Source organism: Tachyglossus aculeatus, chromosome 22 (genome assembly GCF_015852505.1).
Source record: "Tachyglossus aculeatus isolate mTacAcu1 chromosome 22, mTacAcu1.pri, whole genome shotgun sequence".
Taxonomy (NCBI): Eukaryota; Metazoa; Chordata; class Mammalia; order Monotremata; family Tachyglossidae; genus Tachyglossus; species Tachyglossus aculeatus.
The window spans coordinates 47,435,429-47,448,892 of NC_052087.1; the positions used below are offsets into that span (position 1 = coordinate 47,435,429).

Below are 13,464 nucleotides of genomic sequence, written 5' to 3' on the forward strand. Positions count from 1 at the left end.
GGGAGAATGGGCTCACAGTCTAGAAGCTCAAGTCCTGGCTACCACTTGTCCGCTGCATGACCTTGGGTCACTTCTTCTAGACTGTGAGCCCACTGTTGGGTAGGGACCGTCTCTATATGTTGCCAACTTGGACTTCCCAAGCGCTTAGTACAATGCTCTGCACACAGTAAGCGCTCAATAAATACGATTGATTGATTCTCTGTGCCTTGGTCTCCTCATCTGCAAAACGCAGAGGAGATATCCATACTCCCACTTATAATAATAATAATAATGATGGCGTTTATTAAGCGCTTACCATGTGCAAAGCACTGTTCTAAGCCCTGGGGAGAGAAGCAGCGTGGCTCAGTGGAAAGAGCCCGGGCTTTGGAGTTAGAGGTCGTGGATTCAAATCCCGGCTCCGCCACTTGTCAGCTGTGTGACTTTGGGCAAGTCACCACTTCTCTGGGCCTCAGTTACCTCATCTGTGAAATGGGGATGAAGACTGTGAGCCCCTCATGGGACAATCTGATCACCTTGTAACCTCCCCAGCGCTTAGAACAGTGCCTTGCACATTGTAAGTGCGTAATAAATGCCATCATTATTATCATTATTACAGGGTGATCAGGTTGTCCCACGGGGGGCTCACAGTCTTAATCCCCATTTGACAGATGAGGGAACTGAGGCCCAGAGAAGTGAAGTGACTTGCCCAAAGTCACCCAGCTGACAAGTGGCGGTGGCGGCATTTGAACCCATGACTTCTGACTCCAAAGCCCGGGCTCTTTCCATTGAGCCACGCTGTTCTGAGCTCTCTATGGGACAGGAATCACATCCGACCTGAAAACCGTGTATCTACCCCAGTGCTTAGAACAGAGTTTGATACCTACTAAGCGCTTAACAAATACCACAGTTATTATCGTTATTTAAATGACTGTGAGACCGCAGTAGAGGCAAGACATAAACAGTGCCCTTCACTTCTGGGCCTCAGTTACCTCATCTGTAAAAAGGGGATTAAGATTTCCCCCTCGTCTCCCTCTCCATCCCCCCCATCTTACCTCCTTCCCTTCCCCACAGCACCTGGATATATGTATATATGTTTGTACATATTTATTACTCCATTTATTTATTTTACTTGTACATATCTATTCTATTTATTTTATTTTGTTAGTATGTTTGGTTTTGTTCTCTGTCTCCTCCTTTTAGACTGTGAGTCCAGTGTTGGGTAGGGACTGTCTCTATATGTTGCCAATTTGTACTTCCCAGGCGCTTAGTACAGTGCTCTGCACATAGTAAGCGCTCAATAAATATGATTGATTGATTTACTGTCTCCAACCTGATTGACCCCAGTGCTAGGGGTCAATGCCTGTCACATAGAAAGAACTGAACAAATACCATTTACAAAATCTTCAGGCCCTGGGGAATTGGGTTTACTACCATTTAGGTCATTTTAATCCTGACACCGATGATTTCCTTATTGCTGTTTGCAGGGACAGTAGGATGTCTTAATGGAGATTTTCTGCCTTCTAGGATTTGGCTGATGAGCTTGCCCTTGTTGATGTCATTGAGGATAAACTGAAGGGGGAAATGATGGATCTTCAGCACGGCAGCCTTTTCCTCAGGACGCCAAAGATCGTCTCTAGCAAAGGTTCATTTCGCAGTCTGGTATCACTAAAAACGCGATCCATGGCACGCGTCACTTTAAATAAGGGTGGTTTGAAATAAGAGCTAGGGTCTCGGGTGTCCATTTGGATTTAATTGCTGGTATCGTCGGGGGAAAGAACTTGAGGCTGATAGATATTTCTAGCCATTTCTAGCCATTTAAGCATTTTGGCACACGTCACTTTAAATAAGGATGGTTTGAAATAAGAGCTAGTGTCTCGGGTGTCCATTTGGATTTAATTTCTGGTATCGTCGGGGGAAAAGAACTTGAGGCTGATAGATATATCTAGACATTTCTAGCCATTTAAGCCATTTGGCACACGTCACTTTAAATAAGGGTGGTTTGAAATAAGAGCTAGTGTCTCTGGTGTCCATTTGGATTTAATTTCTGGTACCGTCGGGGGAAAAGAACTTGAGGCTGATAGATATTTCTAGACATTTCTAGCCATTTAAACATTTTGGTCCATCCCTTTCGAATGGTAAACACATTCAGGAAGCGCAACAGACAGGGCCGCAGAAGTTTACGCTCTATTGCTGCCGAAGCAAGGGCGGTTTGGGCAGAAATGAGACCGCTGTTGGGTTGGGATCGTCCCTTATTTGTTGCCGAATTGTACTTCCCAAGTACATTTTGGTCCATCCCTTTCGAATGGTAAACACATTCAGGAAGCGCAACAGAAAGGGCCACAGAAGTTTACACTCTATCGCTGCCGAAGCGAGGGTGGTCTGGGCAGAAATGAGACCGTTGTTGGGTTGGGATCGTCCCTTATTTGTTCCCGAATTGTACTTCCCAAGCGCTTCGTACAGTGTTCTGCACACAGTAAGCGATTGAATGAATGAATGAATGAATAACCTGGCTACCGATTTTCAAATTCCTGTGCCGTTTCTGATTCGGACTTGTTGGGTTGGGATTGTCCCTTATTTGTTGCCGAATTGTACTTCCCAAGTACATTTTGGTCCATCCCTTTCGAATGGTAAACACATTCAGGAAGCGCAACAGAAAGGGCCGCAGAAGTTTACGCTCTATCGCTGCCGAAGCGAGGGCGGTCTGGGCAGAAATGAGACCGTTGTTGGGTTGGGATCGTCCCTTATTTGTTGCCGAATTGTACTTCCCAAGCGCTTCGTACAGTGTTCTGCGCACAGTAAGCGATCGATTGAATGAATGAATGAATAACCTGGCTACCGATTTTCAAATTCCTGTGCCGTTTCTGATTCGGACTTGTTGGGTTGGGATTGTCCCTTATTTGTTGCCGAATTGTACTTCCCAAGTACATTTTGGTCCATCCCTTTCGAATGGTAAACACATTCAGGAAGCGCAACAGAAAGGGCCGCAGAAGTTTACGCTCTATCGCTGCCGAAGCGAGGGCGGTCTGGGCAGAAATGAGACCGTTGTTGGGTTGGGATCGTCCCTTATTTGTTGCCGAATTGTACTTCCCAAGCGCTTCGTACAGTGTTCTGCACACAGTAAGCATGATTGATGAATGAATGAATGAATGAATAACCTGGGATTTTCCGATTCCTGTGCCGTTTCTGATTCAGACTTATTTTCCCCCCACTTCTCCCTTTCTACAGACTACAGCGTGACTGCCAACTCCAAGCTGGTCATCATCACCGCCGGGGCCCGGCAGCAGGAGGGAGAGAGCCGTCTGAATCTAGTCCAGCGCAACGTCAACATCTTTAAATTCATCATTCCCAACGTTGTCAAGTACAGCCCCAACTGCAAGCTGCTTGTGGTGTCCAATCCAGGTGAGGCTAGGTTTGATGTCTTCACTGTGTTCCTATCCTAAAATGGATGAACTACAATGAAACGGTCAAAGAAAACACCGTATCTTACCATGGGGGCTTTGAGATGCGCAATTTTCTTTTTCCCTCCTGAGTTTTCCTCGGTGAGAAGCTTTTGGTAACTGATCTCCTGAGAAACGTCTTAAGAGGGCTTTTCTGTGTGTGTGACTCCATATACGCACTCATTCAGTAGTATTTTTTTGAGCTCCAAAGCATGCAAAGTGCTGGCCTAATTGCTGGGAAAAGAGACCCGCAAAAATCAGCCAGTTTCGGGCCTCCAAGGGGCTCGGGGTCTAAGAAGGGGAGGAGAACTGGCAGTGGACACATAGGAAATATTGGAATATTTCTATTGGACATAGAAATAAATAGACACGAGCAACCAAAAAAACAACAAAACAAACAAAAACAGTGAGCAATAGTGTTTTGTCAGGGTTTGAAGCCCTTCATCAGTCAGATAGTCACTGTTCAGGGTTAGGTGGTCACTTTTTTTAATGGTATTTGCTAAGGACTTATTATGTGCCAGGCACTGTGCTTATTATTATTATTATTAGTAGTAGTATTATTGTACTCTCTCAAGGGCTTAGTACAGTGCTCTGCACACGGGAAGCACTCAATAAATACAATTGAATGAATGAAGTCTCTATCATCAGTGGTATTTAACGAGTCCTTACTATGTGCAAAGCACTGAACTAAAGGCTTGGAAGAGTAGGGTGCAATGAGCTTACTCGCTCAAACTAACTTAGAACAGTGCTCAGCGTTTAGGACAGTGCTTGGCACATAGTAAGCACTCAATAAATACAATTGAATGAATGAATGAAGTCTCTATCATCAGCGGTGTTTAACAAGTCCTTACTATGTGCAGAGCACTGAACTCTTAAGGCTTGGAAGAGTAGGGTGCAACGAGCTTACTCGCTCAACCCAACTTAGAACAGTGCTCAGCGCTTAGGACAGTGCTTGGCACATAGTAAGCACTCAATAAATAAATTGGATAATGAATGAAGTCTCTTTCATCAGCGGTGTTTAACGAGTCCTTACTATGTGCACAGCACTGAACTAAAGGCTTGGAAGAGTAGGGTGCAACGAGCTTACTCGCTCAAACCAACTTAGAACAGTGCTCAGTGTTTAGGACAGTGCTTGGCACGTAGTAAGCACTCAATAAATACAATTGAATAATGAATGAAGTCTCTGTCATCAGCGGTATTTTACGAGTCTTTACTATGTGCAGAACACTGAACTAAAGGATTTGAAGAGTAGGGTGCAACGAGCTTACTCGCTCAACCTAACTTAGAACAGTGCTCAGCGCTTAGGACAGTGCTTGGCACATAGTGAGCACTCAATAAATACAATTGAATGAATGAATGAAGTCTCTATCATCAGTGGTATTTAACAAGTCCTTACTTTCATTCATTCAGTCATATCTATTGAGCACTTACTGTGTGCAGAGCACTGTACTAAGCACTTGGGAAGTACAAGTTGGCAACATATAGAGACGGTCCCTACCCAACAGTGGGCTCACAGTCTAGAAAGGGGAGACAGAGAACAAAACAAAACATATTAACAAAATAAAATGAATAGAATATGTACAAGTAAAATAAATAGAGTAATAAATACGTACAAACATATATACATATATACAGGTGCTGTGGGGGAGGGAAGCACTCAATAAATACAATTGAATTAATGAATGAAGTCTCTCATCAGCGGTGTTTAACGAGTCCTTACTATGTGCAAAGCACTGAACTAAAGGCTTGGAAGAGTAGGGTGCAACGAGCTTACTCGCTCAACCCAACTTGGGACAGTGTTCAGCGCTTAGGACAGTGCTAAGCACTCAATAAGTACGATTGAATGAATGAATGAAGTCTCTGTCATCAGCAGTGTTTAACGAGTCCTTACTATGTGCAGAGCACTGAACTAAAGGCTTGGAAGAGTAGGGTGCAACGAGCTTACTCACTCAAACCAACGTAGAACAGTGTTCAGTGCTTAGGACAGTGCTAAGCACTCAATAAGTATGATTGATTCAATGAATGAATGAAGTCTTAAGCACTCAATAAGTACAGTTGAATGAATGAACGAAGTCTCTATCATCAGCGGTGTTTAACAAGTCCTTACTATGTGCAGAGCACTGAACTAAGGCTTGGAAGAGTCGGGTGCAACAAGCTTACTCGCTCAAACCAACTTAGAACAGTGCTCAGCGCTTAGGACAGTGCTTGGCACATAGTAAGCACTCAATAAATACAATTGGATAATGAATGAAGTCTCTTTCATCAGTGGTGTTTAACGAGTCCTTACTATGTGCACAGCACTGAACTAAAGGCTTGGAAGAGTAGGGTGCAAGGAGAACAGTGCTCAGCGCTTAGCACAGTGCTTGGCACATAGTAAACACTCAATAAATACAATTGAATGAATGAATGAAGTCTATCATCAGCGGTATTTAACGAGTCCTTACTATGTGCAGAGCACTGAACTAGAGGCTTGGAAGAGTAGGGTGCAAGGAGCTTACTCACTCAAACCAACTTAAAACAGTGCTCAGCGTTTAGGACCGTGTTTGGCACATAGTATGCACTCAATAAGTACAATTGAATGAATGAATGAATGAAGTCTCTATCAGCGGTATTTAACGAGTCCTTACTATTTGCAGAGCACTGAACTAAAGGCTTGGAAGAGTAGGGTGCAACGAGCGTACTCAAACCAACTTAAAACAGTGCTCAGCGTTTAGGACAGTGCTTGGCACATAGTAAGCACTCAATAAATACAATTGAATGAATGGATAAAGTCTCTATCATCAGCGGTATTTAACGAATCCTTACTATGTGCAGAGCACTGAACTAAAGGCTTGGAAGAGTAGGGTGCAACGAGCTTACTCACTCAAACCAACTTAGAACAGTGCTCAGCGTTTAGGACAGTGCTTGGCACATAGTAAGCACTCAATAAATACAATTGAATAATGAATGCTCTGTCATCAGCGGTATTTTACGAGTCTTTACTATGTGCAGAACACTGAACTAAAGGATTTGAAGAGTAGGGTGCAACGAGCTTACTTGCTCAACCCAACTTAGAACAGTGCTCAGCGTTTAGGACAGTGCTTGGCACATAGTAAGCACTCAATAAGTACAGTTGAATGAATGAATGAAGTCTCTATCAGCGGTATTTAACGAGTCCTTACTATGTGCAGAGCACTGAACTAAAGGCTTGGAAGAGTAGGGTGCAACAAGCTTACTCGCTCAACCCAACTTAGAACAGTGCTCAGCGCTTAGGACAGTGCTTGGCACATAGTGAGCACTCAATAAATACAAATGAATGAATGAAGTCTCTATCATCAGCGGTATTTAACAAGTCCTTACTTTCGTTCATTCAGTCATATCTGTTGAGCACTTACTGTGTGCAGAGCACTGTACTAAGCGCTAAGGAAGTCCAAGTTGGCAACATATAGAGACGGTCCCTACCCAACAGTGGGCTCACAGTCTAGAAGGGGGAGACAGAGAACAAAACAAAACATATTTACAAAATAAAATGAATAGAATATGTACAAGTAAAATAAATAGAGTAATAAATACGTACAAACATATATACATATATACAGGTGCTGTGGGGGAGGGAAGCACTCAATAAATACAATTGAATTAATGAATGAAGTCTCTCATCAGTGGTATTTAACGAGTCTTTACTATGTGCAAAGCACTGAACTAAAGGCTTGGAAGAGTAGGGTGCAACGAGCTTACTCGCTCAACCCAACTTGGGACAGTGTTCAGCGCTTAGGACAGTGCTAAGCACTCAATAAGTACGACTGAATGAATGAATGAAGTCTCTGTCATCAGCAGTGTTTAACGAGTCCTTACTATGTGCAGAGCACTGAACTAAAGGCTTGGAAGAGTAGGGTGCAACGAGCTTACTCGCTCAACCCAACTTAGGACAGTGTTCAGCGCTTAGGACAGTGCTAAGCACTCAGTAAGTACGATTGAATAAATGAATGAAGTCTCTATCATCAGCAGTGTTTAACGAGTCCTTACTATGTGCAGAGCACTGAACTAAAGGCTTGGAAGAGTAGGGAGCAACAAGCTTACTCACTCAAACCAACGTGGAACAGTGTTCAGCGCTTAGGACAGTGCTAAGCACTCAATAAGTATGATTGAATGAATGAATGAAGTCTTAAGCACTCAATAAGTACAGTTGAATGAATGAATGAATGAAGTCTCTATCATCAGCGGTGTTTAACGAATCCTTGCTATGTGCAGAGCACTGAACTAGAGGCTTGGAAGAGTAGGGTGCAACGAGCTTACTCGCTCAAACCAACGTAGAATAGTATTCAGTGCTTAGGACAGTGTTTGGCACATAGTAAGCACTCAATAAATACAATTGAATGAATGAATGAAGTCTCTCATCAGCGGTATTTAACGAGTCCTTACTATGTGCAGAGCACTGAACTAGAGGCTTGGAAGAGTAGGGTGCAACGAGCTTACTCACTCAAACCAACTTAAAACAGTGCTCAGCGTTTAGGACCGTGCTTGGCACATAGTATGCACTCAATAAGTACAATTGAATGAATGAATGAAGTCTCTATCAGCGGTATTTAACGAGTCCTTACTATTTGCAGAGCACTGAACTAAAGGCTTGGAAGAGTAGGGTGCAACGAGCTTACTCGCTCAAACCAACGTAGAATAGTATTCAGCGCTTAGGACAGTGCTTGGCACATAGTAAGCGCTTAACAAATACCATTAAAAAAAAACCCCACTCTCTTCCCAGTGGATATTTTGACCTACGTGGCCTGGAAGATCAGCGGTTTCCCCAAGAACCGAGTTATCGGAAGCGGCTGCAACCTGGATTCTGCCCGCTTTCGCTATCTGATGGGAGAGAGGCTGGGCATCCACTCCACGAGCTGTCACGGCTGGGTCATCGGAGAACACGGAGACTCTAGCGGTAAGTACCATCGTGGGAATAATGATGAGGATGATGATGATGATGATGGTGATAATGATGGTAGCATTTGTTAAGCGCTTACTATGTGCCAAGCACTGTTCTAAGCGCTGGGGGAGATACAAGGTCATGAGGTTGTCCCACGTGGGGCTCACAGTCTTCATCCCCATTTTCCAGATGAGGGAACGGAGGCACAGAGAAGTGAAGCGACTTGCCCACAGTCACACAGCTGACAAGTGGCGGAGCCGGGATTTGAACCCCTAACCTCTGACTCCCAAGCCCGAGCTCTTTCCACTGAGCCACGCCGCTTGGTAGTTGTTAGGTGCTCAGTATGTGCCAAGCACTGTTCTAAGCGCTGGGGTAGATACAGATAATCAGGTTGTCCCACGGGGGGCTCACAGTCTTCATCCCCATTTTCCAGACGAGGGAACTGAGGCACAGAGAAGTGAAGTGATTTGCCCAAGGACACACAGCAGAGAAGTGGCGGAGGCAGGAACCCAAAACAGGCACTCTCTAAGCACCTAGTCTTCAGTTGTTGGGTAGGGACCGTCTCTATATGTTGCCAACTTGTATAATAATGATGGCATTTGGTAAGCGCTTACTATGTGCAAAGCACTGTTCTAAGCGCTGGGGGGATACACGGTGATCAGGTTGTCCCATGTGGGGCTCTCACAGTCTTCATCCCCATTTTACAGATGAGGTAACTGAGGCTCAGAGAAGTGACTCGCCCAAGGTCACGCAGCAGACGTGGCAGAGCCGGGATTCAAACCCATGACCTCTGACTCCAAAGCCCGTGCTCTTTCCACTGAGCCATGCTGCTTCTCCCAAGCGCTCAGTACAGTGCTCTGCACACAGTAAGCGCTCAATAAATACGATTGAATGAATGAAGGAATGAATTAGATTTCCAAATTGCTTAGACCCAAGATCACTGTGATCTTTTACAAACAGAAGAGCTGCCCACAAGACCACAATTAGTGACACTGAGCCTCTTGTCCTTTTCGACTGTAAGCCCACTGTTGGGTAGGGACTGTCTCTATATGTTGCCATCTTGTACTTCCCAAGCGCTTAGTACAGTGCTCTGCACACAGTAAGCGCTCAATAAATATGATTGATTGTCAAAAGAATGGAATTAGACGCCCACCTGCCGTCTGACTTGACATTTTGGTTGGGTCTTTGTTATTATTATCATTTTAATGGTATTCATTAAGCACTTACTCCGCGCCCAAGTGCTGGGGCAAATACAAGGGAGACCAGGCCCAATTCCTGTCTCACGCGGGGCTCACAACCTAAACCTAATTTCCACTTCTCCCCCTTGGCTGGCAGAGAAATAGCAGTTGCTCGTTCCATCATCATCATCATCATCAATCGTATTTATTGAGCGCTTACTATGTGCAGAGCACCGGACTAAGCGCTTGGGAAGTACAAATTGGCAACGTATAGAGACGGTCCCTACCCAACAGTGGGCTCACAGTCTAAAAGTTCCACCGTGACCGTGGGCGAGCGGAAGAATGTAACTCCCAAAACAGCTTTGTCAGTCAGTAATATTAGATGGTTTATATTTGACGTGAAGTGTTCGGGCTAGAAAAGGTCAGCAGCGAAATGCAAGAAGGGCCACGCTAGTTCAACCAGTTGCTATCCAGTAAGGGATTGAAGAGGATGATGGCTAAGGGCATAAAACTCTTAAAGACTGTACAGGGAAGGAAAAAACTGGAGGTTTTGGGTAGACATAACTGGTAAGACGCTACGAAGCGAGACCATCTTTTGTCGTGGTTTTTTTCCCTTTTTAGTTCCCGTGTGGAGTGGGGTGAACGTTGCCGGCGTCTCTCTGAAGAACCTGCACCCCGATTTGGGAACTGATGCAGACAAGGAGCAGTGGAAGGATGTTCACAAGCAGGTGGTTGACAGGTAACGGTAATTCATTTCTTCTGGACGCGCTGGTCAACTTCCAGAACTGGGCCCTGGCGTAACGGGAACCATTTCAGATTTCTTTCCGATCAATCGATCAGTCGGCGAGCGGTGTTTATTGGGCACTTATTTTGCGCAGAGTGCCGTACTAAGCCTTTGCAAAAGTACAACTGAGTTGGCGATGTAATTCCTGAACCCAAGGAGTGCAACTGATTTGGCGATGCAATCCCTGAACCCGAGGAGCCTAGTCTACAGGGGAAGACAGTAAACTAAATTACAGATGGGGGAAATAAAATAATAGTCTCCAGAATGTGTTTAGAGCCACCCTCCACAGCTGACGAGTTTACAATTGCTCTGCCTTTAAAATGCTGCGGGGAGGGGGAAAGAGGGGCGGGTAACCATTCATCATTACCTCGTTATTACTCACTCAAGCAATCAATCATTCATTCAGTCATATTTATTGAGTGCTTACTGTGCAGAGCACTGTAGTAAGCGTTTGGGAAGTACAAGTTGGCAACATATAGGGATGGTCCCTACCCAACAGCGGGCTCACAGTCTAGAAGGGGGAGACAATAAAACAAAACATGTGGACAGGTGTCAAATCAGTGGCATTTACTGAGCTCTTATGGAGTGCTAAGCACTTGAGAGAGTACATTAAAGTCGTAGACGCATTCATTCATTCATTCGTATTTATTGAGCGCTTACTGTGTACAGAGCACTGTACTAAGCGCTTGGGAAGTACAAGTTGGCACATGATCCCTGCCCTCAAGGAGCTTACACTCTGGTTATAAGGTTGCTAGAGAACAAAGTCCCCAAAACCTACACCCCCAGCTCTGGTGAAAACTCCTGGAAGAAATGAGTGGCACTTTCCAAGCGCTTAGTCCAGTGCTCTGCACACAGTAAGCGCTCAATAAATACGACTGAATGAACGAATGAAGAATCCTATTCGGTGGTCATTCATTCAGTAAATCGTATTTATTGAGCGCTTACTGTGTGCCGAGCACTGGACTAAGCGTTTGGGAAGTATGAGTTGGCAACATATAGGGATGGTCCCTACCCAACAGCGGGCTCACAGTCTAGAAGGGGGAGACAATAAAACAAAACATGTGGACAGGTGTCAAATCAGTGGCATTTATTGAGCTCTTACAGAGTGCTAAGCACTTGGGAGAGTACATTAAAGTCGGTAGACACATGATCCCTGCCCTCAAGGAGTTTATAATCCGGTTATAAGGTTGTTGGAGAACAAAGTCCCCAAAACATACACCCCTGGCTCTGGTGAAAATCTCCTGGAAGAAATGAGTAGCACTTTCCAAGCACTTAGTACAGTGCTCTGCACACAGTAAGCGCTCAATAAATATGAATGAATGAATGAATGAATGAAGAATCCTACTCGGTGGTCATTCATTCATTCGATTGTATTTATTGAGCGCTTACTGTGTGCAGAGCACTGGACAAAGCATTTGGGAAGTAGGAGTTGGCCACATATAGGGACGGTCCCTAGCCAACAGAGGGCTCACAGTCTAGAAGGGGAAGACGGAGAACAAAACAAAACATATTAACAAAATAGAATAAATATGTACAAATAAATAAATAATAAAATAAATATTTAAAAATGAAAATAAAATGAATAAATAGAGTAATAATCCTGTACAAATATATACATATATACAGGTGCTGTGGGGAAGGGAAGGGGGCAAGGTGGGGGGGATGGAGAGGGGAAGGAGGGGGCTCAGTCTGGGAAGGCTTCGTGGAGGAGGTGAGCTCTCAGTAGGGCCTTGAAGGCCTTGGTCCTGTCGAATAGTCTGGAATAAATCTAAGGCGGGGAGAGAGCCCTGCCTTCTGATAGCGCCATATCGCGATCCCGATGTTATTTTACTTGTACCTATCTATTCTATTTATTTTATTTTGTTAGTATGTTTGGTTTTGTTCTCTGTCTCCCCGTTTCAGACTGTGAGCCCACTGTTGGGTAGGGACCGTCTCTATATGTTGCCAACTTGTACTTCCCAAGCGCTTAGTACAGTGCTCTGCACACAGGAAGCGCTCAGTAAATACAATTGATGATGATGAGATGATGATGATGTTCATCTCACCACTGCAGTGCGTATGAGGTGATCAAACTGAAGGGCTACACCTCCTGGGCCATCGGGCTGTCGGTGGCCGATCTGGCAGAAAGCATTGTGAAGAATCTTCGGCGGGTGCACCCCATTTCCACCATGATTAAGGTAAGCGGGAAAAGGGGAGAGCCTTCAAGGAGCGGCTCACTCAATCCACTTGCTCATTTTCAAGGTGCTGCTTCTCAGTGGGGAAAACTAAGCCATTAACAACGGACACTGTCAGTTATTCTGGGACTGCATAATAATAATGGCATTTATGAAGCGCTTACTATGTGCAAAGCACTGTTCTAAGCTCTGGGGAGGTTACAAGGCGATCGGGTTGTCCCACGGGGGGCTCACAGTCTTCATCCCCATTTTACAGATGAGGGAACTGAGGCCCAGAGAAGTTAAGTGACTTGCCCAAGGTCATACAGCTGACAATGGCGGAGCCGGGGTTTGAACCCATGACCTCTGACTCCAAAGCCCGGGCTCTTTCCACTGAGGCACGCTGCTTCTCAATGGCCCAGAAGAAACCAAATTGGCTTGGATACAATCGATTGGGTCAACCAATCAATCAATCGTATTTATTGAGCGCTTACTGTGTGCAGAGCACTGTACTAAGCGCTGGGAGAGTACCAGGTAATCAGGCTGTCCCAAGTGGGGCTCACTCATTCATTCATTCATTCATTCAATCGTATTTATTGAGCGCTGACTGTGTGCCGAACACTGTACTAAGCGCCAGATGAGGTCACTGAGGCACAGAGACGTGGAGTGACTTGCCCAAAGTCACACAGTTAAGTGGCCCCTTCCCATCCCCCACGCCTTACCTCCTTCCCCTCCCCACAGCACCTGTATATATGTATATATGTTTGTACAGATTTATTACTCTATTTATTTATTTTATTTATTATTTATTTTATTTTTACTTTTTAATATTTATTTTATTTATTTTTTATTTATTTTATTGGTACATATTTATTCTATTTCATTTTCTTAATGTTTTGTTGTCTGTCTCCCCCTTCTAGATTGTGAGCCCACTGTTGGGTAGGGACCGTCTCTATACGTTGCCAACTTGTCCTTCCCAAGCGCTTAGTACAGTGCTCTGCACACAGTAACCGCTCAGTAAATATGATTGAATGAA

The 13,464-nt window shown here is 44.6% G+C and overlaps 1 protein-coding gene across 2 annotated transcripts in view; it reads left to right on the forward strand.

The window, feature by feature from the left end:
• Nucleotides 1-13,464, forward strand: part of LOC119943389 (L-lactate dehydrogenase A chain) — a 34,297-nt gene that overhangs the window by 18,979 nt on the left and 1,854 nt on the right. For both annotated transcript variants that reach the window (XM_038764340.1, XM_038764341.1), the window contains 5 exons: nt 1,504-1,621; nt 3,205-3,378; nt 8,155-8,328; nt 10,113-10,230; nt 12,329-12,452. In XM_038764340.1, coding sequence (XP_038620268.1) covers nt 1,504-1,621; nt 3,205-3,378; nt 8,155-8,328; nt 10,113-10,230; nt 12,329-12,452 — 708 coding nt within the window. The remainder of the gene's footprint in view (nt 1-1,503; nt 1,622-3,204; nt 3,379-8,154; nt 8,329-10,112; nt 10,231-12,328; nt 12,453-13,464) is intronic.